The sequence below is a fragment of the Triturus cristatus genome, chromosome 7, assembly GCF_964204655.1.
Source record: "Triturus cristatus chromosome 7, aTriCri1.1, whole genome shotgun sequence".
NCBI lineage: Eukaryota > Metazoa > Chordata > Amphibia > Caudata > Salamandridae > Triturus > Triturus cristatus.
In genome coordinates, this window is record NC_140590.1 from 1,659,003,832 (window position 1) to 1,659,026,181 (window position 22,350).

Below are 22,350 nucleotides of genomic sequence, written 5' to 3' on the forward strand. Positions count from 1 at the left end.
TGTAGGGTGGAAAACTAATAATTAACAATCAATTTCTTTAAAATAGTAAGTATTTATTGATTTGTAATGTCATTTACCTCATACCTATTTATTTAACTTATATTTTAGATGTGGGCTGCTAGTTTCGTAGGGGTGTAGGGTGGTAAGTGAGTTAAATTATAATTAACAATTTGTTATTAATTGTTAATTGTTTTTTAATTCTATAAAATACATAATTTTGCCTTATTTTATACTTCTATTTTTAGTTGTGATACTAGGTTTGTAGGGGTATAGGGTGGAAAGTTAATTAATTTCATTCAGATGCATTTCATTGCCATACGCGTTTCAGAGCAGCAACTCCTTGGTCACAGGCTTCAAGATGGGTGGACTATGTATTAAATGTATTACTATGAAAATGTATATCTCCAATTCCTGTATTCAGGTGCAGAGATCTATTTTCAAAGTGTGAAAACTCAATATAGCTCAGGCATAGTGCCTGCCACGACGCGTTTCGATCGCAAACTGCGATCTTGATCACATAAATTAATATACATATCTCAAGCAGGGACTGGCAGACTTGGTGAGTCTGCTGTCATCTTAAAGGAAAATGGTGGGCCCCGGGTGATAGCTTTGGGGTACTTTACACTGATTCAGATGAAGGAGTATCACTGGTTTTGTGATTTTGCCTTTCTTAAACCCTACTCTTTGGATTATGCCATATTCTGCTCACATCTGTGCATGCATAGACCATCAGCATAAATAGCTGGTCTAGTATATTGTGCTGGTAACAGTTCTTCTTTTTGAATTTCAGGAGTCTATTTTCCAGCTTTGACCAGCCTCCTGTCCCAGCGAGTCAGGGAGAGTGAGCGTGCCTTCACCTGCTGCACCGTGGGCTCTGGATCACAGTTTGGGTGAGTGAACAATACACTAAGTCACTGATTCCAAGTTTTTGGCGGAGTGACAGTGCCCGCTCCGCGAAAGCTTGCGCCTCCCACCCACCAGATTGAGACTTTCTAGTAGTCTGGCAGGCAGGCGACGTGCCAGTCCCATGGCGGTGCCTCTTTTAAAGGCGGCGGGGCTATTAAAAAAGGCACCGCAGTGGGACTGCACTACAGGTTCCTGCACGGCTTGGACTCGAAAGTCCATGCCGTGCAGGAACCAATGTGCTTGCTTGCAGGTGGGCACATGTTATGCCCCCTGTGTGCATCCACATGTGTTTGAGGCACAGGGGGGCCCCGTAGGGCCCCGATTCTTTCCTATCTCCGCCAGGGTTTTCATGGCGGTGGAACCGCCATGAAAAGTCTGGCTGAGAGGAAACTTGTAATATGCTGCCAGCATATTGCGGCGTCTGATCGCCGCACCTACAACCGGGAACCGTGGTTCCCTGGCGGAGCCAGCAGTTCCATGGTGGTCCAACTGCCCGAGTCGTAATTGGGCGGTCAGACCACTGATGCAGTGGTGGCTGGATCTACCACCGACGCGCCTCCATGAGTCTGGCGGTTCTTGAACCACCAGACTCGTAATAGGGCCCTTAGGGAGTGTGTGGCTGGTCGGTATTTTCCTGGTGTAACTGTATCCGGTCGAGCACAGGCAGCAGCAGTGCAAGCTTCTCTCGCAGACAGCAATGCAAGCTTTCCTAACACACTGAGCAGGTACGGCAGGTGCCATAACTTGGCAAATGTCCTTCTCACATAGAACATGTATTGCACTGGCAGCAGTTCAAACTTCCTACACAGATTACAGCAGTGCTACCCTCATTCACACAGTACAAGTACAGGCTGCAGCAGTGCAAGCTTCTCTCACACACAGAACAGAAAAGGTACAACACATATTACAGCTGTAAAAGCTTGCCTTATTTGTAGAAAGTGCAACATGGACAACAGATATGCAAACTTCCTACGCACAGAATGCGTACAGTACAGATGACGGATGTTAACCTTCCATTGTGTGAGGATAAGGATCCCTGGTACCATATGCGCGATAGAATAACGATTAGTGTATGGTGTCGTTGGTAGGGAATGGGTAGAGTAACTGGTTCCTGGGATCATATAATATTCATAGCCCCTATGTATTTATTTCATGTTGATGTTGTTTACATACAGCAAACCAAGGGCCTTTTAATTGTCAGAATAGTATAAATGAATGGTGGGCCGAGGGTAACTGGTTAACACAACGCGGAGAGCATCGAAGAAATAGATATGAGGTTAAAGAATATAACAAAGATCATTAGACCGCTGCTAACATCCCAATGGGATGTTTTTAAAGAAACCTTGGAGGTTCTTTTAGGCAAAAAAAAGTCCCAGACTAGACATGTAAAGGCTGCTGATTCATTTGCCTTTGATAAGAAAGTTTAAGAATCTTTCAGGAAAATTCATATTGAAAGGTAGTTATGTGATGGGACCTGCTTGTTGAGGATTGGGGCAAGAGTAGCTGATGGTTGGCGTGGAGGGTTATTGTTGGCTGAAGGCTAAGGAGGATACATAGAGGGGCAGTGGCAGATGAAAACGCATCCAGCCGGGAGTTCTGTGGGTGATCAGGCCTAATCATATTTAAGTGTCCATGACGAGGTCTACTCATCTAGAGTGAAGCAGAGGCTAAAGAGACCACCAATTGAAGAGTCTCACCTTTTAATAGAAAAAAGTTAGCAGTAAGCAGAGAATGTTACATTGCAGGTTGGCTTCACCACGATGATGAAGGGGATTAGTGAAGGTGGACATTTGAGAGAGAGTTCTATCAACTGAACTGTGGGTGGTCTGGTAATTTACATTAAGAGCCTGATTACGAGATTGGTGGTGCGGGAGCGGACTGTCATGCTGGTGGCCTGCTCCGGCACCGCCAAACCCGTGGTAGGGCCAACCGCCAGATTAGAAGTACCTCCTGTATTTCTGGCTGTTTCTAGGTCTCGGCCTAGCGTTACACTGCACAGCAGTGTTCGCGCAGCCAGAATCCTTTTGACGGGGTTTTTAAAATAGACCTGGGAAATGCACACGCTTGTGCGTGTTCATTTCCTATGGTCTTTTCTGATTGGGCTTGTAGTGCGTGTTGTTTTGTAACAGAACACGCAATAGGCCATAGGCGGTCGCATAGCTCCGCCCATGGCCTATTGGTGTCTGTTACGTGCACCAAAGCCCATATGTTTTCAATTATCGTGCCCAGACACTGGCACGATAATTAAAAACATATGCCTCGCAGTGGCGCGCGCGCAGCACTCTCAGGCGTTTGTTTTTTTAATGATCTTCTCGGGCAAACAAAACGCGTGTATTGGTGCGATCTTGAGAGAAACTCGGATTTTGCTAGTACAGCTATTGTTTTGAGAGATGCTGCTGTAAGCTGTTTTTGAGTAGTTTGCGGTATCTTCCAGCCTGCAAGCGTGTTATTTTAGGAGGAAGGGGTGAGCCTGACATTGACTCTTAGGATGAGGCTGGCCAGGTGCCTCGGGCACCAGGACCAAATGCTCCCTTACACATCCGAGTTGGTAGGGGCTGCAGAGTGGTCGATGCCACCTGGGCGTGTGCTTTGCGGTGCTTATAACTTTATTCCGCTTTAGAAATGGACGCCCCCCTTCTGACAGAAGATGCCCAGCGTGTGGCATGTCTCGCCTCACATGCCGTCCATGACAGAGACTGTAGAGCTGCTATTGGCGCGTGACAAAAGAGAAACGGGTCAGAGACGCACCTGCGGAGGTGAAGACATGACAGGGAATGATTAAGAAACCTCAGGACTTAGTTACTGCTGGAGGGGAGAGCATAGACTGGGCCGTGTCATCCCAAGAGCTCAGATTAGACTAGGGCAGTATCTCAGAAAGGGCTGAGAAAGGCGCAACAGGATTTGTGTACCGCATGAGGTGAAAGGAGATTAGGACAGTGTCCGTCCAAGAGCGAAGTGAAGAGCCTGACTCACTATCACTGCAGGGGGTGAGAGATGAGACTGGGACAGTGTCACAGCAGGGCTGAGAGGTGTGAGATGGGCAGTATATGGCACAGGGTGAGGATAGTGAGTGCAGCAGTGTCACAGCATGAATGAGAGGAGGGAGGCGGCAGTATACTGCAAGGGCTGAGGAAAGGGAGTGGGACAGTGTTACAGCAGGGCTGAGGAAAGGGAGTGAGACGGCAGTATACTGCATAATGTGAGAAGAGACTGGGGCAGTGTCACGGGATGAGGGGGGAGACTGGGCATTATACTGCAGGGCGTGAGAGATGAGAGTGGGGCAGTGTCACAGCGGGGTTGATAGAACGAAGACGGAGCAGTACACTGCAGCAGGTAAGAGAAGAGACCTGGGCAGTGTCACAGCGGCGATAAGAGGAGGGAGATGGGTCAATACACTGCAAGGGGTGAGAAGAGACTGAGGCAGTGTCACAACAGGGCTGAGAGAAGTGAGACGGACTGTATACTGCACGGGGTGAGGATAGGGAGTGGGACAGTGTCGGCAGGGCTGAGAGGAGTGAGACCGCAGTATACTGCAGGATGTGAGATGAGAGTGCTGGGGCAGTGTCACGGGATGAGAGGAGGGAGACAGGGCAGTATACTGCAGGGTGTGAGAAGAGACTGGACAGTAAAAGACACACAATTAATGGATGGAATGCAGAACAAATCAAAACATTCACCCCCAGACAAGAGATCTGGGAAAATCCATCATTTTTTTGCTCACCATGCCACCCCAGTTTAGACCTGGCCATATGCAAATCAGCCTTGACCCTGTGCCTCATGGGAACAGTCCAGCCCGAACTGCCAAGCCAGGTCCTCCCTGGACCGGAAACAAGCATCCTAGGACCAGTTTTGGGGCAGTGTCACAGGATGAGAGGAGGGAGATCGGACAGTATACTGCAGGATTTGAGAAGAGACTAGGGAAGTTTCACGGGGTGAGAAGGAGATCGCACAGTATATTGCAGGATGTGAGAAGAGACTGAGACAGTGTCACAGGATGAGAAGAGGGAGATTTAATGTAATGGGGGTTGTGAGTAGAGGTGCTTGCTCTGGTGCTGCCTCTGGTTTGGGTGCGCTGTTAGTATGGTAGCCTCATGTGACTATGGTGTGGTGGTGCTGGAGATGGCTCTGTGTAGTTTTGGGTTGGCGATGCTGAGGCTAATTCCATGTGGCTATTGTTTGGGTTGCTCACAATAGCTCTACTGGCGTGTGAGTTGAATGCTAGGAGGGTCCGCCACGCATTTATAGTGTGGTTTGCTGGAGCTGGCTACATGTGGCTGATTTCGGAAGCTCCAATGTTAGCCCATATGTCTGGCTTTCACTTTCTGAAGGTAGCCCAATTTGAAAAGCATTGTATTGTAACACAAATTGTAGAGCTGATTTTGCTGTTTAATTCCCATTGTTTTTTATATGTTATATTTGTGATATATTTTATGGGCTTTTTGGGTACTAGTATTGGGGCCAAATAAAGAATTCTATTGATTGACTGTGGTCTGCTTGAAGTGGTTAGATGTGGCAGTGGTCCATGGTCAGATGTGGCAGTGATTAGGTCCTGCTGAAGGTTACCCCATGTGGCTGCATTTGGGGATTCACAGGACCAGTCGCCTTGTTTGGCTGGCATGTGTAGATGGCAGCCCAGTCTGGCTGTGGGCTGACCCTGCTTAAGGTTGGCCCACTAGCTATAAGTTTGTATATGCAGCGGGTTGCTCCATGTGTTTGTGGTTTACATCTGCTGAGGGGCGTACACATGGGGCTGTGGTTTTCTTATGCTTGAGGGGCTGACCCTTGTGGCTGTGTTGTGCACCTGCTGAGGGGTTGATCCATGTGTCTGTCGTTTGCACATGCCGAGGGTGGCCCAATTTGCCTGTGGTGTACGCATGTGTTATGTGGCCCTATGTGACAGAGGTTCAGACTTGCTGAAGGCAGCCCCATGTGACTTCAGTTGAGTGATCCTGAGGCTGTCATGCTGTGTATGTACAGCTAGCGTGTGCTGAAGGCAGCCTATGCTGGCTGTGGCCTGCACATGCTCTGGGATGCCCCACATAGCTGTGGTTTTCACATGCTGAAGCTTGCCCCAAACGCCTGGTTTAGGGGCTCAGGGTATTACCCAGTGTGCTGTAGTTTGGGATTACAGTAGTTGCGCATGCACCGAAGGTAGCAGCATGTGGCTGTGCTTTGGTGTTCTCAAGAAACACCCAGGTGTTCTCTTTTTGAGATATCAAGGATCACCCAGTATGACCGTGCATTGCTGTACTGTAGTATGCACTTAATGTCGTGGCATATAACTGTAAGTGAGTGGTCTGTAGGTAGCCATATATTGCTGCAGTTGCTTTCATAGCAAGTCATCCCTGGTGGCTCTGGTTTGCATCTGCTGGAGGATGCTCAGTGTGGCTCTGGCTTGCACCTTACAAGGGTGGCCCACCTGCTTCAGTTTGGGGGCTCAAAGCCGTTATGGTTGTAATTTGGGGTACATGACAATAATTTGGGGGTGCTGTAGTTAACATGCACTGAAGATAGCTCCATGTGGCAGTAGTTTGTGGCTTAATGGACCTCTGCATTAATTGAGGGTGTAGTTGTTCAGTTCTCATGGTTGCGCTTTGAACTACTAGAGTGTAACAATAAAGTAGCTTCGTGTGGTCGTAGTTTTGAGTTGCTGTTCTTTAGTCTGCCCTGAAGATAGGAACATGTAGCTGTAGTTTTTCGGTAGCTGTATTTTTGCATATACTCGTAGCCCCCATGCGGCTGTAATTTGGTGTTGCTCTTGTTCAGAAAGCACACGTGGTTGTAGTTTTGGGGTGCAGAAGCTTAAACTGAAGTTATTCCCACGTGGTTGTAGTTTGGGATTCCTGTTCACATTCAAGATTTCATTCTATGTGGTTGGTTTTTAGGTCTCGCCTGACCAGCGCTGGGCTGGCGAGTCTTTTAGTGAGGGCTCAGAAAATGCTACCGCCGGCCACAGCTTGCAGTGCATGTGCGCGGGCGCGTGCGCGCTTGAAAAGAGGTGCCCTCATTAAGCGCCCGCGATCACTTTCACTTTCGCGGCGCCCCTTTGATGTTCTCAGTGAGCCGCGCGGCCAATGGTTGTTACTGTTTTGTGACTTAAGGAACATTAAGGAAATGTTACCGTGAAACTGGATAACGTTCACAGTGTTTATTTCTGATCGCAGCGGCTGCTTCATGTCTGTTGCACCATTCAGGCAGTCCTTTCATTGCCGCTTTCATGACGGAAACGACTGGTTAGTCGATTAGACCAATGTAGCGCTTTAGATCTCAAAGCGCTATGGTGGGTGCAGCAGTTATAACTCATGAAATATGGGGTGCAACTCACAAGGAGGGGGCAGGTTTGAGTGCACAATGGTTGCAATCGAACTCTTAAGATGATGGGCTGTGTTTATCCATTATCAGCACTCAGTCTTCGCTAAGTGATCTTGTTTTGTTGTTGTGTTAATGCTTTGCTGCGCCAGTTTGACTTACAACGTACTTTCTCTTTCCACACACTCGATGTTTGTGTTCCTTTATTATGAGATGCGTTTAGTATTACTGTCCCACACAACCACACACACACACACACACAACCACACACACACACCCGCACAACCACATACACACACAACCCCCCACACACACAACCACATACAACCACACACACACACACACACACACAACCACATACAACCACACACACACCACACACACACACAACCACATACCACACACACAACCACACACACACAACCACACACACACACAACCACACAACCACACCCACACTACCCCACACAAACACACAACCACACACACAACCACACACACACAACCACAAACACACACAATCACACATACACACAATCACACACACACACAACCACAATCACACACAACTACACACACACACACACCACACACACACAGATAACCACACACACAATAACACAAACACACAACCACACACACAACCACAACCACAGCCACAGCCACACCCACAACCACACCCACAACCCCACCCACAACCACACACACCCACAAGCACACACAACCACAACCACTAGCACACACAACCACAAGCACATACAACCACAACCACATACAACCACAACCACATACAACCACACACACATACAACCACACACACACACAACCACACACACAACCACACACACAACCCCCCCCCACACACACACCCACACACACAACCACACACACACACACAACCACACACACACACAACCACACACACAACCACACACACAACCACACACACACACAAAACCACACACACACACACAACCACACACAACCACACAACCAAACACACACACACACACACAACCACACACAAAACACACAACCACAAACAGTTTTTGGGGCTGTCAGCATAAATACGCTGTCACCAAACACGATGAACACCTCAGGAAAGTTTGGGAAGTCACCCCCAACTTTGAAACCACTTGCTGTTGCAGAGTGTGTGCTGTACACATGGCAATACCTTGACACAGCAGACTGTTGCAAGGAGTGCTTTGAGCCTCGGAGGCTAACAGACCTCAGTCTGTGCATTAGTTCACCACGTCTTGGTGCTGCATGAAAACAGGGTACCCACTGTCCAGAATGAAGTGAGACATTGTGATCGGGCTGGAGATGCTATTTGGCAATCTGCTTAGAACATTGTGTTTCATTTATGGCATTAAAGATAAAGGAGCTCTGGCAACGCTGATAAAATGGATTTCATTTTGAGTAGTGACTAAAACTTTAAAAAAGCCTGCAGTACTGAAACAACCTTTTGCAATGCAATAGGTCTCGCATTTGCAAAAGTTTAAGCTGTTGGCATTGTTCATGACAATGCCTTTTTTATCTATTTTATAAAACAAACACATAAATAAATGCCATTATCATTTACAATGCCAATTGCTAGTGTTGTATTATAATTAGCAATGCCAACTGCTCACACTTTTATAATGCGAGACCTATTGCATTGCAAATGCTTGTTTGGTGTTCCCACGGGGTGCCTCAGAAAATGAACACCACAATGGGATTGCTAAAAACCATGCAGGAACTGGGGTGAACATGTTGTGCCCCCCTGCATGCATTCACATGGTGTGAGGCATCCGGGGGCCTTGTAGGGCCCCCTTTGTTTCCTCTCTTCCACAGTTTTCATGGCACCAAGGTGGAGAGGAAACCGCTGTTGTCCCGCCATGCAAATTGCTGACTCAAGACTACCACCTGGGAATGGCAGTTCCTAGGAAGCGTCAGTCCCGGGGTGGTCAGACAGCTAGTGCGGCAGTGCTGCACCATTACTGCCACACCACCACGAGTCACATTCGTAATTAGGGCCTTAGTGTAGAAGGAGAGTTCATTTCTCATGTGTTGTACATTGTGGTTGTGGGTCCCGCCGGTGTAAGGCAGGAGTGAAATAGGAATCTCGGGTAAGTGCTACCTTTGACGAAAGGCAATGAGGCCTTATGTTTGTGGAGAGGGTTCTTTTCAGAAGCGCAATCTCTGCAAGATGGGGAAGCTTGATGTGACTGTGGTGTGAGCAGTGCCTATTAAAAGATGTGTGAGCACACTGGGTCTATATACTGCGCAAAATTACACTTAATCAATGAAGGATCTCTAGAAGCAGAGGACTTTCAGTTACTATTGGGATATGATCCTCTCTGGTGTCTCTTCAGAGATCAAGTGGTGAATTTCAGATTCTCTGGCTGATCCCGAGAATGGGTGGCTGGGGCTTTTTAGGTGTGGTGTCAGCCAATACGTTTTGATTTTAGTGTTATTATATGTATATTATATTTACTTTTAGGGGCTTTCAGTCAGTCATCTTCCTCCATTTGTCTGTTTTTGTGTGATTCACATTTTTCCTCCACCCACCTCAGCATGGGCAGTGGGTCAGCCCACTTTAGCCATAGGCTACCATCACTGTGAGTAAAGCGTTATATCCTAAAACGAAGAGGATATCCACACTCCATGTAGTTCCTTTAAGTGCCAGGGACTATTATGGCAATGTATGCTTTTTGTGATCAAAAATATTTTTGCTTTGAACTAATGGTTCTCAGATAGCAGGCCTGGCAGCTTCCCAATAAAAGTGTTGCAAAAACCACGACAAGACAAAACAAGCATTGATAAAGCCAAAAGGCTGGTGGCCAGTGCCCGGCTTATTGGCTTTGCCAATGCTTGTTTCTTCTTGAATCTCTGCATTTCGTGCCCTAGATCATTCTTGCTGCTTAATGTTCTGGTGCTGCCTGTAGTCGTTTGTTTGCTTTTGAGGTGTTTTGGTATTTTGGAGTTTCAAGGTACATGGTTTTGTATCAAGTTCAATCGTTAGTAAAATTGGTTACCAGTGCAGTGAGTTTACGCGTGCAGTAATATGGTTGCAGCGTCACCATCAGTCTTTGTGATCTTATGCAAGTGAATGTCTCTTGTTGGTGTCTCTGTCCTGGGATGTGCTCTTAGATAACCTGTGGTTTGGGAAAGGGTGATAGTTGGCTGAAGATGAAGAAGGAACACGTTCTAAATGTTTGCCCCACATTTCTCTGTTCTAGCACCTTGGTGATCGGTGGAGCTGGCTCTCTCCTGCTAGACTGGTACGGCTGGGAGAGTGTCTTTTTCTTCTCCGGATGCCTGGCCTTACTGTGGGTTTATTACATGTACAAGCAGCACTTCTCTGAAAACGGTAAGTTCACCCCTTCACTCTCCAAACCATTCGCACTGACACGTGCACTACCTAGTTTCTGACCTACCAACACAAGGCTAATATATATGTGCATGCCTTTCTGTTTACTTCAAGGGCAGAATGGCTTGTAGGGACTCTTTTAGATTCCCATACACAGCAGCGGCGTATCGTGGTTGCCAGCGTGGGGGGCTGCCCGGGGCAAGGCAAGTGATGCGCCCCCTAACCCGTGGACCGTTAGCACTTCCTGAGTCCCTTTCACTTTCTTTTAAAATGTTGCGCCCCCTGAGTATTTTGCGCCCGGGGCGACCGCCCCTATGGCTCCGCCCACGCTACGCCACTGCCCCACAGAGTTCTGCCTTAAAAGGGTTACCTTCAACACAGTCAACCAACCTTTCAGCGCTCCGCTTTTTGAGTACCCGCCTGTCCAGAATTCGTTCTTATTTTTTGGTTGGCATTTCCGGGGTTACCTCCACTGCAGACAAAATGAACCATTCAGAGGCCTGTGCTGGATTCTCAGTAACCCTCTCTATTTTGAAAGTTTGAAGGCAGCTCTGACTAATGGAGTTCTTGAGTTGACTTTTATGGTTTCTGTTTCATTTTGAGGACAGCTTTCAACCCCACAGGGTGCAATTTCTAAAGTGATTCCATGCTCTAGTCCAGTGGGTATTAACCTGGGGTCCGTGCAGCCCTGTATCCTTAGCTTGAATCCTGGGAGCAGCCCAAGCACAGAAAACAGTAGTATGCACAACTGCTGACCTCAATGAAAGCTCTAATATGCACTGAAAAATACAGCATACATGAGGGTAAAAAAAACCTAATTAATATGCTAGAGCCTGTCATATTGTTTTGTCTTTTAGAAATAAATCCAAATTGGAAAAACACTGCAACATTCCCATTAAAATACAAGTCTTTTGTTTGTGTATAAATTATTTCATAATCTACATATTTGTTTAATGTATGTGTTTATTTAGTTGTGTGTATTGTTTTGAGGTTCAAATCAGAAAAATCTTAGGTGGGGGTCACCGGTGTGCAGAAGTCATTCATTGGAGGGTCCCAAGAAGTCAAAAGGTTTATAACTGCTGCTTACATAGAAATACATATCAGATTTCTGTCCACTTCACAGAGTAGGTGTCTCATTTGGACTTTGAAAGAAATTATGTGTAATAGAGGCATGGGGTTAAAAAAGAAAAGCAGCAATATTCTTTTATAGACCATCTTTTCTTCTGAGTTAGCCTGGAGGACAGAGGGCTCAGATTTTGCAACAATATTTACCTTAAAGAAAGGGGCTAGAGTGCTGTGTCAAAATGTGATTGTTTTTGCCATCTTGGAGAAGCAAACTTGCAGAAAACATAATTGACTCACCATTGACCAGTTGCTGATTATCAAAGACTCGCACCTCTTGAACTGTCTGTTCCTGGTGTAGGAGTAATGCTGGAGCCAGCACTGAGGGTCAATATGAATGCAACAACCCCTGGCCTTGAACATTGTTGTTCTAGCTTTAGAACTAGTTTCCAGAAAAATGATGGTGCATAACAGGTTTGCAAATTTGAAGGCAAGTAAGTTTGAGCAATTCTGGAGACTTAGGGTGGCGGAGGTTCCAAGGACCCAATTTTGAAATATCTGTTGGGCCAACAGACATTTCAAGCATTGACGGGTACTGCCCCAAAGGGCGGTTCCTGCCAGTGTATTGCGACGTTGCCTTATGGCTCTGTCAAACTTGACGTAGCAGTACAGCAAAGGTAAAAACATTTTTTTTTACATTTTCGAAAACAAAACCCCGCAGCAGGATTAGGTTTCTGGGGAAAAAAAAACACAATGCCCCCGTCGCCATTATTTCTAATGGTTAGGGTGGCATTTTGCAATTTTAACTGCCCTTTTCCTGGTGGTGATGGGCAGTGAAAAGTGACCTCTATGTTTACTGATCTCAATTAGGTGAACTTATGTACAGGTCAACCTCCGACGGCCCTTACTCTGTCGGTCCTTCGGAGTGGGTAATCCAGCAGAACCGAGTGGTCGCTGCCGTCATTACACCAAAGGTCCACGTGCCTTTAATTCGGGCAGGTGGACCATTATATTGGCGAAAAGGGTACGCCGTCACAGTTGCCATAGAATGACCATTTCGCCAACATATAAATCGGGCCCTTATTTATGTCTGAGGTGTGCAGTGGGTTGTCTTGTTTCATTAGTGCACTGGTGGGGCTCAGGATGGTAGGTCATTTTTGTCGCATGGACCACGGCTTGCAATTGGTCAGAACCAGTGTAGAGGCTTTGTAGGGAACTTGCGTACTGCTTCTGCTTGTTGGTGCTCCTTAGACTTTACGTAACTCAGAGTGCTAAGAACACGTCTCCGACCTCCTGACCAGAGCCTGGTAAATGCCCACATTCACGATTGCTACAGGTTACTCTCATGGTGTTACTGGGAGTGTTTGACGGTGCTTTGGGCCTGTGTCTGTCCAGCCCTCCTGTGCATCGAACTGATGGTTATAAAGTGCACATCACCCTGGTGGTCGCTTGACATTGGCCTTTCTATTTTGGAAAAGGTTGTTCTTTTTTTCATGGAGGACATTTCTCTGTGGTCCTGCTCCCCTGGCTGCAGATTGCAGTTTGTAGATCATTAACTGGCCCTCGTCCACACAACTCTCAGATTGTTTAGCTTAGCTTTGGTTGTAATGTCCAAAATGGCTGGGGGCGCACGCAATCTCAGCCCTGACTGGGATCAGTGGCTCGGGAATGCTGCTCCCTGAGGGAACAGCAGGTTCTTTACTGCCAGCAGCTTCTGCTGGTTAAGCGCAGCAGGTTCCAGAGCCTGGAAACTGCAACACAAAGGTCTGGCACCCACCAGGGGTGTTGTGGCAGGGGGCGCAAGCCTCTGTGTTTGCCTGTCAGCCAGTGCAGAGTTCTGAGAGTTGTCCTCTGTTGTTTACCCTGTTGAGGAGAAATGCTGCTGGATTCTGGGTGACAGACTTTTCAGCAAAACACCTCGAGCAGGAAAATAAAATCTGTCCCCTCAGTCCGCGCAAGCGAGAAGGTAACATCCGAAGACTTGAATGGAAAGGAAGAACGGGGTGGCAAGCATAAATATGTACTGCTGTACTGACTCGAGAAGCTAGCGAGCTAATGTAATCTACTAAAACGCGAGGGGCATGGGCCTAGAGCCAAAGACACCGCAGTACTTGTAAATCGAGCTTTATTCATTCATCTGACTTTTAAGTGTCTACAGCCGGGAGCCAAAAGCATCAGCAGAGTGGCATCTATTGGTGCAGCAGGTGTAGTTGCACCGGGGAACAGAGTCCGAGGGGCCCACTGAACCCTGATGATTGCTGTATTTCACAGTTCAAACAGCAGCTGGGGGGGGGGGGGGGGGGGTTCTCCCTTGCACTAGGGCCCATGACACCCTGGCTATACCACTGAAGAGCATACGATGCATGCCTCTGGTCATTGGTTGTTCTCCAGTGAAAGCCGCACATGTGAGTCGTCGCCAAGCATGTGATAACAGTTGGCAGGGGATGCAGCTAGAAGTGGGAAAGAACAGGCAGGAAGTACATGGGACTTCAAAGGAGAGGGTACATGAGAGAGCGGCTCAGAGGGTGGGGCCGGCTTCCTTCTGGTAATTGGTTAGGAAGCAGATGACTGTTTAACAATCCTATTTTCTGTGGACTTTTTAAAACTCTCTCTATAGGATAGTATACGAGTCTATCAAAAGGTGACTCGGATTTAGGACCCAGACAATCTACCATCAGCTGAGTTGTTTGTAATTAAGTTCCATGCAAAAAACCGAAATATATTGACTATATATTTATCAGCTTATGGTGCACATGTCATTTTATATTTATTTTAATTAGAAATACTATGGCCCACATGCATCAAAGCAAAAACCGGTCGCAAACGGGCAGATTCTCAGAATCTGCCCCTTTGCAACCGGTATTTTTGAATTTGGGATGCATCATCCCAAATGCAAAAATCGCAATTTAAGTAAGTAAATTAAGTAAATTGCGATTACTTAAATTGCGATTGCATTTAAGGAATCACAAATTGAGATTCCTTAAATGCAATGCATTAAAGTAAAAATATTAGCGATTTCGCTAATAGGGGGAGCAAATTACCATGAAGTTGAACTTCATGGTAATTTGCAAAAACGTTGAAAAATGCACTAAAGTGCATTTTTCAAAGTTCCATTTTACACACACACATGCCCTTGGGGCATGTGTGTGTGCAAGATGTACTCATATGCAGATTTCAGGGGTGCAATAGGGTGTCCTTTTGACACCCTGGCACCCTTGAAATTGCATGAGCAATTTGCGATTCTCTAATTGAGAATCGCAAATTGAGAAAGTCTTCCCATTCATTCCTATGGGCCTCTAGGCCCATAGGAATAAATGGGGAGGTATTCCTTAATTGCGACTCGCAATTTGCGACTCGCAATTAAGGAATGTTTAGAAATCGCTATTTTGTAAGCGATTTCTACATGCATAGCCTTTTGCTATTCCTTATTAGCGAATCCTTATTTTTCGCTAATAAGGAATCGCAAATGGCATTGTTTATGCATGTGCCAGAATGTGATTAAAAAAAGTCCTGACCACGGATTTAACCCTTACCATGTCTCGCCCTATATACTTACACCGACCTCATCCCTAGCCGTACCTTATTGCCATCCCTCACCCTAATTCTTGTCATAACCCTTAATGCCAGCCCTATTTTATTCAAATATAATTAATACATAATTTACATTTTTATTCTAAATGCTTGAATTTTTTTATTTTTTTTAATATCGATTTTTTTTTTTTTAAATTTAAAAAGGACATTTAGTAATGTAAATTAGTATTAAACTCAGTTATGGCTCTCCTTTACTTTCTTATCATGACATTTGTACTGTATTATTAGATCATCCTAGAAGCAATCCAAAAGTGTTAAGAGGGGAGCTATCGTGAACCTTTTCAAACTTCTGGTTTTGTTGACTAATAGCAGACTTCAGGAGTTTCACAGGAAGCAGTGAGTTGGAGAGGGGCGTAAAATGCACTGCATTAAAGGGTGAACCTGGGATCCATAGATACATTCAAATGCCAGGGTTGGGGGGTGGCGGGGGGTGGTAGAGGGGGTTGTTTCCATTGCTGAATGTTTTGTTTATAAATTCATGAAAAAATGCTTGTACTGCATATATGACCTAGCGGAACTGCTGTGCCCCATACTGGGGTTGTATAATTTCACTGTAACAAGCTGCACAGTAAATTAAAAAAAAGGGTGAACCTATAGTTTCTTTCTTAAGTGGTTACTATGGCATATTTCAAAAGGGGGTGGAGGGACCTTAATAGAAGCTATGGTTGTGTTGACCTTGATAAGAAGTTAGTGGACTGCAGGGGTCCAAGATCAACATTTCGAAGCTGGGTACCTGCTGCCTGACTAGGAAGAAAATACAGCGGAGGCTCATCCATCCTGGCAAATGAGTGTTGCCCCGCCACTTAAGAGCGAAACAGTAAAAACATTTATAAATTATGTGGCGCCGGTGGTTGGCGTTCGGTAGTTCAGGAGGCGGAGGCATGGTCCTCCTCCCGTAAAGTAGACCAGAGGGCTGCCATAAATTAAGTGCACATGTCCGGCTCGGGTGAGTCCAATCTAACTTGCGCATTTTAAAGGCCTCTGAATACCGCACTGTTAGAGAGGCTGGGGGCAGAGACGGCAGGTCTCTGATGGAGCCTTGGGTTGCCCTGCTCAAGCCAATCCCAACTTTGCTCTCATACATTTGAATCCGAGTCTAATACTCTCTATTTTAAAGAGCAGCATTGCAATGGGCCGGGCTGCATTGACATAGGCAAAGTTCTACAGCCAGTTTACCAGCAACGCTCACAGGAGTAGCCGGGTGAGCAGAGCAGCGGGATCGGAATTTTGTTGAAAGGTAGGTAACGCAACAATGCTGAATTCAGGTGTGCGTCCCTTTTGCGTCAGTCTAAGGATAAACGGAATGCAAAGAGGTGATAATAGTTTGCATTTCGTTCATTCTTGGGGTGACACAGCAGAAACCCGAGGCCCACCACTTATGAATGGCACCAGCCGCCGCTGAAAGAATGCTGATCACCTGGACTTTAAATGAGAGGAAGATCACCACCGAGTGGCATGAGCTTGGAGGTTGAAGGGTTCGCCTAGAACTTGGAATACCTCCCGCTCAGTCTGTGTGGGTATAGCTCATTGATTATATTCAGATCAATTTAAAACCTGGCTTTACTCACATTAGCCTCTGACCTTCCCATTGACATTGATGTGTTATGGTTCTATAGCATCATGATCATTTGGCAGAACTGCACTTTCAAACCCTTAACATAACTTAACACACGCAACGGTGTGGAGACATTGTAGGGAGTATATTGCACCTTCAACATTAATGCAAAATGGCAGGCCCTATGCACAGATGAAGAAATTATGTTCAAATAGAGCAAGTAACCTTTTAAGAGTGACAATCGTGGTCTTTTAGTGAGTACAGATCTATTTAATGCAATTAGTTGACAATATGGGGGGCACTATTAGACTAATGGTTGAGCCCTGAGGAAGTCATAGGGATATTGACCAAGCATAGTCGAAACACGTGATGGCTGAAGGCTACTTTAAATGAGAAAATATCATGTTGGACCCTTCGCTGTTTGTAGAAGGATAAATAACAAAACTATGAAATTCTTATGTATAATAAAAGTGCTACTTAAATAGGGTTGCAGATGATTCTATAAAATGTTTTTTGAACTTTTATAGTTCCTGCCTCTGCCTTAGATATCCTTTGGGTAACAGGGTCTCTCTAAGACCTAGCACATAAGTCAGATGATGGACATTATTCATATGTAATTAAAGAGACATGATTGTACTTTATGAGAAAAGGATAGGAGGTGTGAACAGTATCACCTTAGTTGCTTACATTGTATAGTGCCCGTCTCAACAAGTGATGACTCAGCCTTTTGGGCACAATGTCCCAGGCACAGAGTGCAGCATGTATATTTCTCCACTAGGAAGAGGACAGTGTCTTTAAGGGGACAACGCACAAAAACGTGTTAAAAATCAGAACTCTACTATTTGTAGATTTCTCACTTGTGGGATTTATTAAAATCCTGTGGAGTATTATAGGAAACCCCTGCCTGTCCTATAGGAAACCCCTGCCTGTCCTATAGGAAACCCCTGCCTGCAGTACCTTTGATGCTGCATATGACATCATACAAACTATTCACTGGACAAACAGTGACAATGGGCATGTACAGCAGAAATCTGCATTATCACATCAACATTTTCCTTCACCAGAATTTTTTTTGAGGATGGAGAAACCCTTTCTCCTACATTCCCTGAAAATGTGTGGGTGTTTGGATAATTTTCATATCCAATTTTCAACCTGTTCTGTTTTTTTGGCAGTAAATTTAAGCGTGCAAATGAGGTTTTGAAACCAAGAGCATAAATGTAGGGGTGTTCTGTACATTCCAAATGGCCAACCACCATGGGCTCACACCTGGAATAACCCATGTTCCCAACCCTTGCAAACAATATACCATACTGGCGAATTTTCCACCATACAAAAAATGTGGAAAGTGTGACAATTAACATGATCATAAAAGTAATTTATATTTTCAAAAACCTTTGTGAATTAAACCTTTAAAGGCCAGAAGGACTGCTGCTGCAAAGTTCTTTATATGGCCTGGCCATTTAAAAGTGAGCCTGACCTATTCTTGCCCCTACTATCCTTTCATAGTTAGTGCCTCTTTGGGAAAGCCCTGAATACCCTATTGTCTGATCTGGCCCTGATATCCTCAAACAAGGCTACCTATTCCTTTAAGTGATATATTAGCTAGCAACTTGGCATAACGCGTTTAAAGAGACAGTACTTCTCGTCTTATGCGTTCAGCAGTTGCGCCCTGTCGTTCATCCTGTCTCCATCACTGTTCTTTCTGCAGAGCACATCATATCGTTGGAGGACATCACAAAGAGCTTCTCTCTGTCTACCCAGACCAACATCCCCTGGAGACGTTTGTTCAGGAAGGGGCCTGTCTGGTAAGTACAATTATTACTGCTAAAATTACCAGCAATAATAATATTGATACTAAGTTGAGGTCTAGATCAACTTCATTGGCATATCTTAAGCTAGAAATAGCCCCAACTTACTCTGTATTTGCTGCTCTCAGGTGGCCTACTGGTCTGGTGACTGGAGTACTGAAGGCGCTGCGATGCCAGCGCCACTCCTGTATTCTGTTTTAAGTGACAGCCTGCTTGCTATGCCATTTGCTCGTTCCAAAGTCTGCTTCCCTCTATGCCTTCTTGTTTGCTACTCTATTTTTTGTAATTGCCTCGAATGTGTTTTTGTATTGGTGGTCGAAGTTGTATTTCATTTCTTTTATTGTGCCATTACCTACCTCTCCTTTTCTGTTCCACGCTCACATTGCACTCTCTGTATAGCGTATCATTGATCATTTCTGTGTCTTCTCCTACCCGCCCCAACTTACCCTGCGTAGGCTGTTCCTGCCCATCACAGCTACTACGTCATGACAGTATTGGCAGGTTGTCTTATTTGGGTTTTTTCGGTAGACCTATTTTCTCAGTTCGACTGTCCAAACCTCCTTATGCCCCACTGCATACATGGTCACTGCCACTTCCTTCAAACTACAGCCACCCTATTGTGTGAGCAGCCAGGGGCTGTATTTTTTCTATCTCCACCCATGCCCTTGTATCTCATCTTTCCGCTGTCATCCAGCAGTGATGCCACAGTCATTTTTAGGTCTCGCCTGCGTGGGCTGCGCACATTCGCAGTCTCGCTGGCGAGATTTAAAGTTTTGAGGTATTTTGTGTAAAGGGCTTTAAGTCCCGCCCCTCTTTTCCATTGGTTGGCCTCGCTGGCGAGATTGAATGTTTTGAGGTATTTTGTGTAAAGGGCTTTAAGCCCCACCCCTCTTTTCCATTGGCTGGCGTCACCGTTTATGCTAAACGGTGGCCAGCCATTGGAAAAGAGCTGGTAGTGACGTTTTTGTTTGGCTTTTTGAGCTGTCCTATTTGGACGGGCTCGTCTGCCTTCCGTGCGTCGTGAAAGCTTTCTTATCTTTATGGGGCCATGTGTTTCAAACACGTGGCCCCATAAAGACAAGAAAGCTTTCACAACGGACGAAAGTGAAAGCGGACCATGCTTGTTCTATTTCTCACATTGAGTTCTATTCCTTTGTGCACTTTTCTTCCTTTACACCCCTTTCACTCGTCCCCCTCTGTATTCACGCTCCGGGCCTGAAGTGGATTCAGTCAGACGCGCCTCACACGCTCGCCCACACTCCCTCACTCACCAGTGCCGGAGTCCCAGGCCCCGCGGGAGGCGCCTCCTGCCCGGGGCACGTCCATCACCGAGCCCCGCCGCTGGCCCCGCACTGAGCCCTCCCCAGAGACGGCAGAGTCCAGGCCACTTCCAGGCCGGCACCGCCACCTCCTTGCGCGGATGGATGAGACGGGCCACCCGGGGCTGCTGTGTTTACCCAGGTGGGCGCGTCAAGGCGCAGTCCAGAGCCTCTGCTGTCCCCACCTGGGCTCTGGACCACTGTTTCTAGGCGCTGCCGCGGACACCGCCTCATGGTGCAGATGGATGAGATGCCGGGGCTCCTGTGTTTACCCAGGTGTGAGCCCTGTGCCGGCTACTGCCAGGTAGGCACGTCAAGGCGCAGCAGAGTCCCCACTGCTTCAAGGTGCTGTTGGGACGTCGCCTCCTGGTGCCGATGGATAAGACGCCGGGGCTGCGGCGTTTACCCAAGTGGGAGCTCTGTGCCGAGGCGCTTCTGCCAGGTGGGCGCTTCAAGGCGCAGCCCAGTCTCCTCTTCCCCCGCGGGGACACCGGACTACTGCTTCAAGGCGCTACTGGTTTCAGTCAGGCGGGAGCTCCGGACTGGTGCTTCCAGGCGTAGGAGGGTGCTCCGCGCGGGTGGGCGTTCCTGCGCTGATGCTTGAGGCCAGCAGCAGGTGATGGACTCAGGTGCGGCTCCGGGCGGATGCTTTGAGTCGCCGCCGGATCCTCGACCCACGTGGCCGTGACTGGAGCAACTTCCAGCAGCTCACACCCGATGAAGGGTCCGCGTGACCCGGAAGACTAAAGTCCGCGTGGGGGAGTGGAGGGCATCCTCGTTTGGGGTGTGTCTGCACCTCTGAAAGAGTTTATACCAGGAGTAAAGAGTACATCTCGAACTGTAGATCAGAGGTTAGGTGTGTGTGGCACTGGTCTAGTGTGTATATACGTGGTAAAGTGTGCACTGGGGATAAGTGTGGCACGGTGGTAGGGTTTGTGACACTGGTGTGGTCTATATCAGTGGTAGAATGTCCTGTGGGGGTAATTAGGGGAGAGTTCATGGCACTGGTGTAGTGTGCAGGTCAGGGGTAGAGTGCACTGTGGGGTAATTGGTGCACAGGGGCGTGTGTGTGGCACTGGTGTAGTGTGCAGGTCAGGGGTTGAGTGTACTGAGGGGTAATTGGTGCACCGGGGCGTGTGTGGCACTGGTGTAGTGTGCCGGTCAGGGGTAGAGTGCACTGTGGGGTAACTGGTGCTTAGAGGGTACAGTTTGTGCAAGGGTGTAGTGCATCAGGGGCAGAGTGCACTGTGGGGTAACTGGTGCTTAGAGGGTGCAGTTTGTGCACCGGTGTAGTGTATCAGGGGTAGAGTGCACTGTGGGGTAACTGGTGCTTAGAGGGTACAGTTTGTGCACCGGTGGAGTGCGTCAGGGGTAGAGTGCACTGTGGGGTAACTGGTGGTTAGAGGGCACAGGTTGAGCACCGGTGTAGTGCATCAGGGGTAGAGTGCACTGTGGGGTAACTGGTGCTTAGAGGGTACAGTTTGTGCACCGGTGTAGTGCATCAGGGGTAGAGTGCACTGTGGGGTAACTGGAGCTTAGAGGGTACAGTTTGTGTTTGTGCACCAGTGTAGTGCATCAGGGGTAGAATGCACTGTGGGTTAACTGGTGCCTAGAGAGTACAGTTTGTGCACCGGTGTAGTGCATCAGGGGTAGAGTGCACTGTGGGGTAACTGGAGCTTAGAGGGTACAGTTTGTGTTTGTGCACCGGTGTAGTGCATCAGGGGTAGAGTGTACCGTGGGGGTAACTGGTGCTTTGAGGGTGCAGTTTGTGTTTGTGCACCGGTGTAGTGCATCAGGGGTAGAGTGCACCATGGGGGTAACTGGTGCTTAGAGGGTGCCGTTTGTGCAACGGTGTAGTGCATCAGGGGTAGAGTGCACCGTGGGGGTAACTGGTGCTTAGAGGGTGCAGTTTGTGCACCGGTGTAGTGTATCAGGGGCAGAGTGCACTGTGGGGTAACTGGTGCTTAGAGGGTACAGTTTGTGCACCGGTGTAGTGCATCAGGGTTGGAGTGCACCGTGGGGGTAACTGGTGCTTAGAGGGTGCCGTTTGTGCAAAGGTGTAGTGCATCAGGGGTAGAGTGCACCGTGGGGGTAATTGGTGCTTAGAGGGTGCTGTTTGTGTTTGTGCACCGGTGTAGTGCATCAGGGGCAGAGTGCACTGTGGGGTAACTGGTGCTTAGAGGGTACAGTTTGTGCACCGGTGTAGTGTATCAGGGGCAGAGTGCACTGTGGGGTAACTGGTGCTTAGAGGCTACAGTTTGTGCACTGGTGTAGTGTATCAGGGGCAGAGTGCACTGTGGGGTAACTGGTGCTTAGAGGGTGCAGTTTGTGCACCGGTGTAGTGTGCCGATCAGGGGCAGAGTGCACTGTGGGGTAACTGGTGCTTAGAGGGTACAGTTTATGCACCGGTGTAGTGCATCAGGGGTAGAGTGCACTCTTGGGTAACTG

The 22,350-nt window shown here is 47.3% G+C and overlaps 1 protein-coding gene across 5 annotated transcripts in view; it reads left to right on the top strand.

Moving 5' to 3' along the window:
• The window catches only part of SLC17A9 (solute carrier family 17 member 9), a 165,082-nt gene that overhangs the window by 77,288 nt on the left and 65,444 nt on the right, over positions 1–22,350 (top strand). For all 5 annotated transcript variants that reach the window (XM_085619747.1, XM_085619746.1, XM_085619744.1 and 2 more), the window contains exons 5-7: positions 791–890; positions 10,437–10,567; positions 18,484–18,580. In XM_085619747.1, the coding sequence (XP_085475873.1) occupies positions 791–890; positions 10,437–10,567; positions 18,484–18,580 (328 nt within the window). The remainder of the gene's footprint in view (positions 1–790; positions 891–10,436; positions 10,568–18,483; positions 18,581–22,350) is intronic.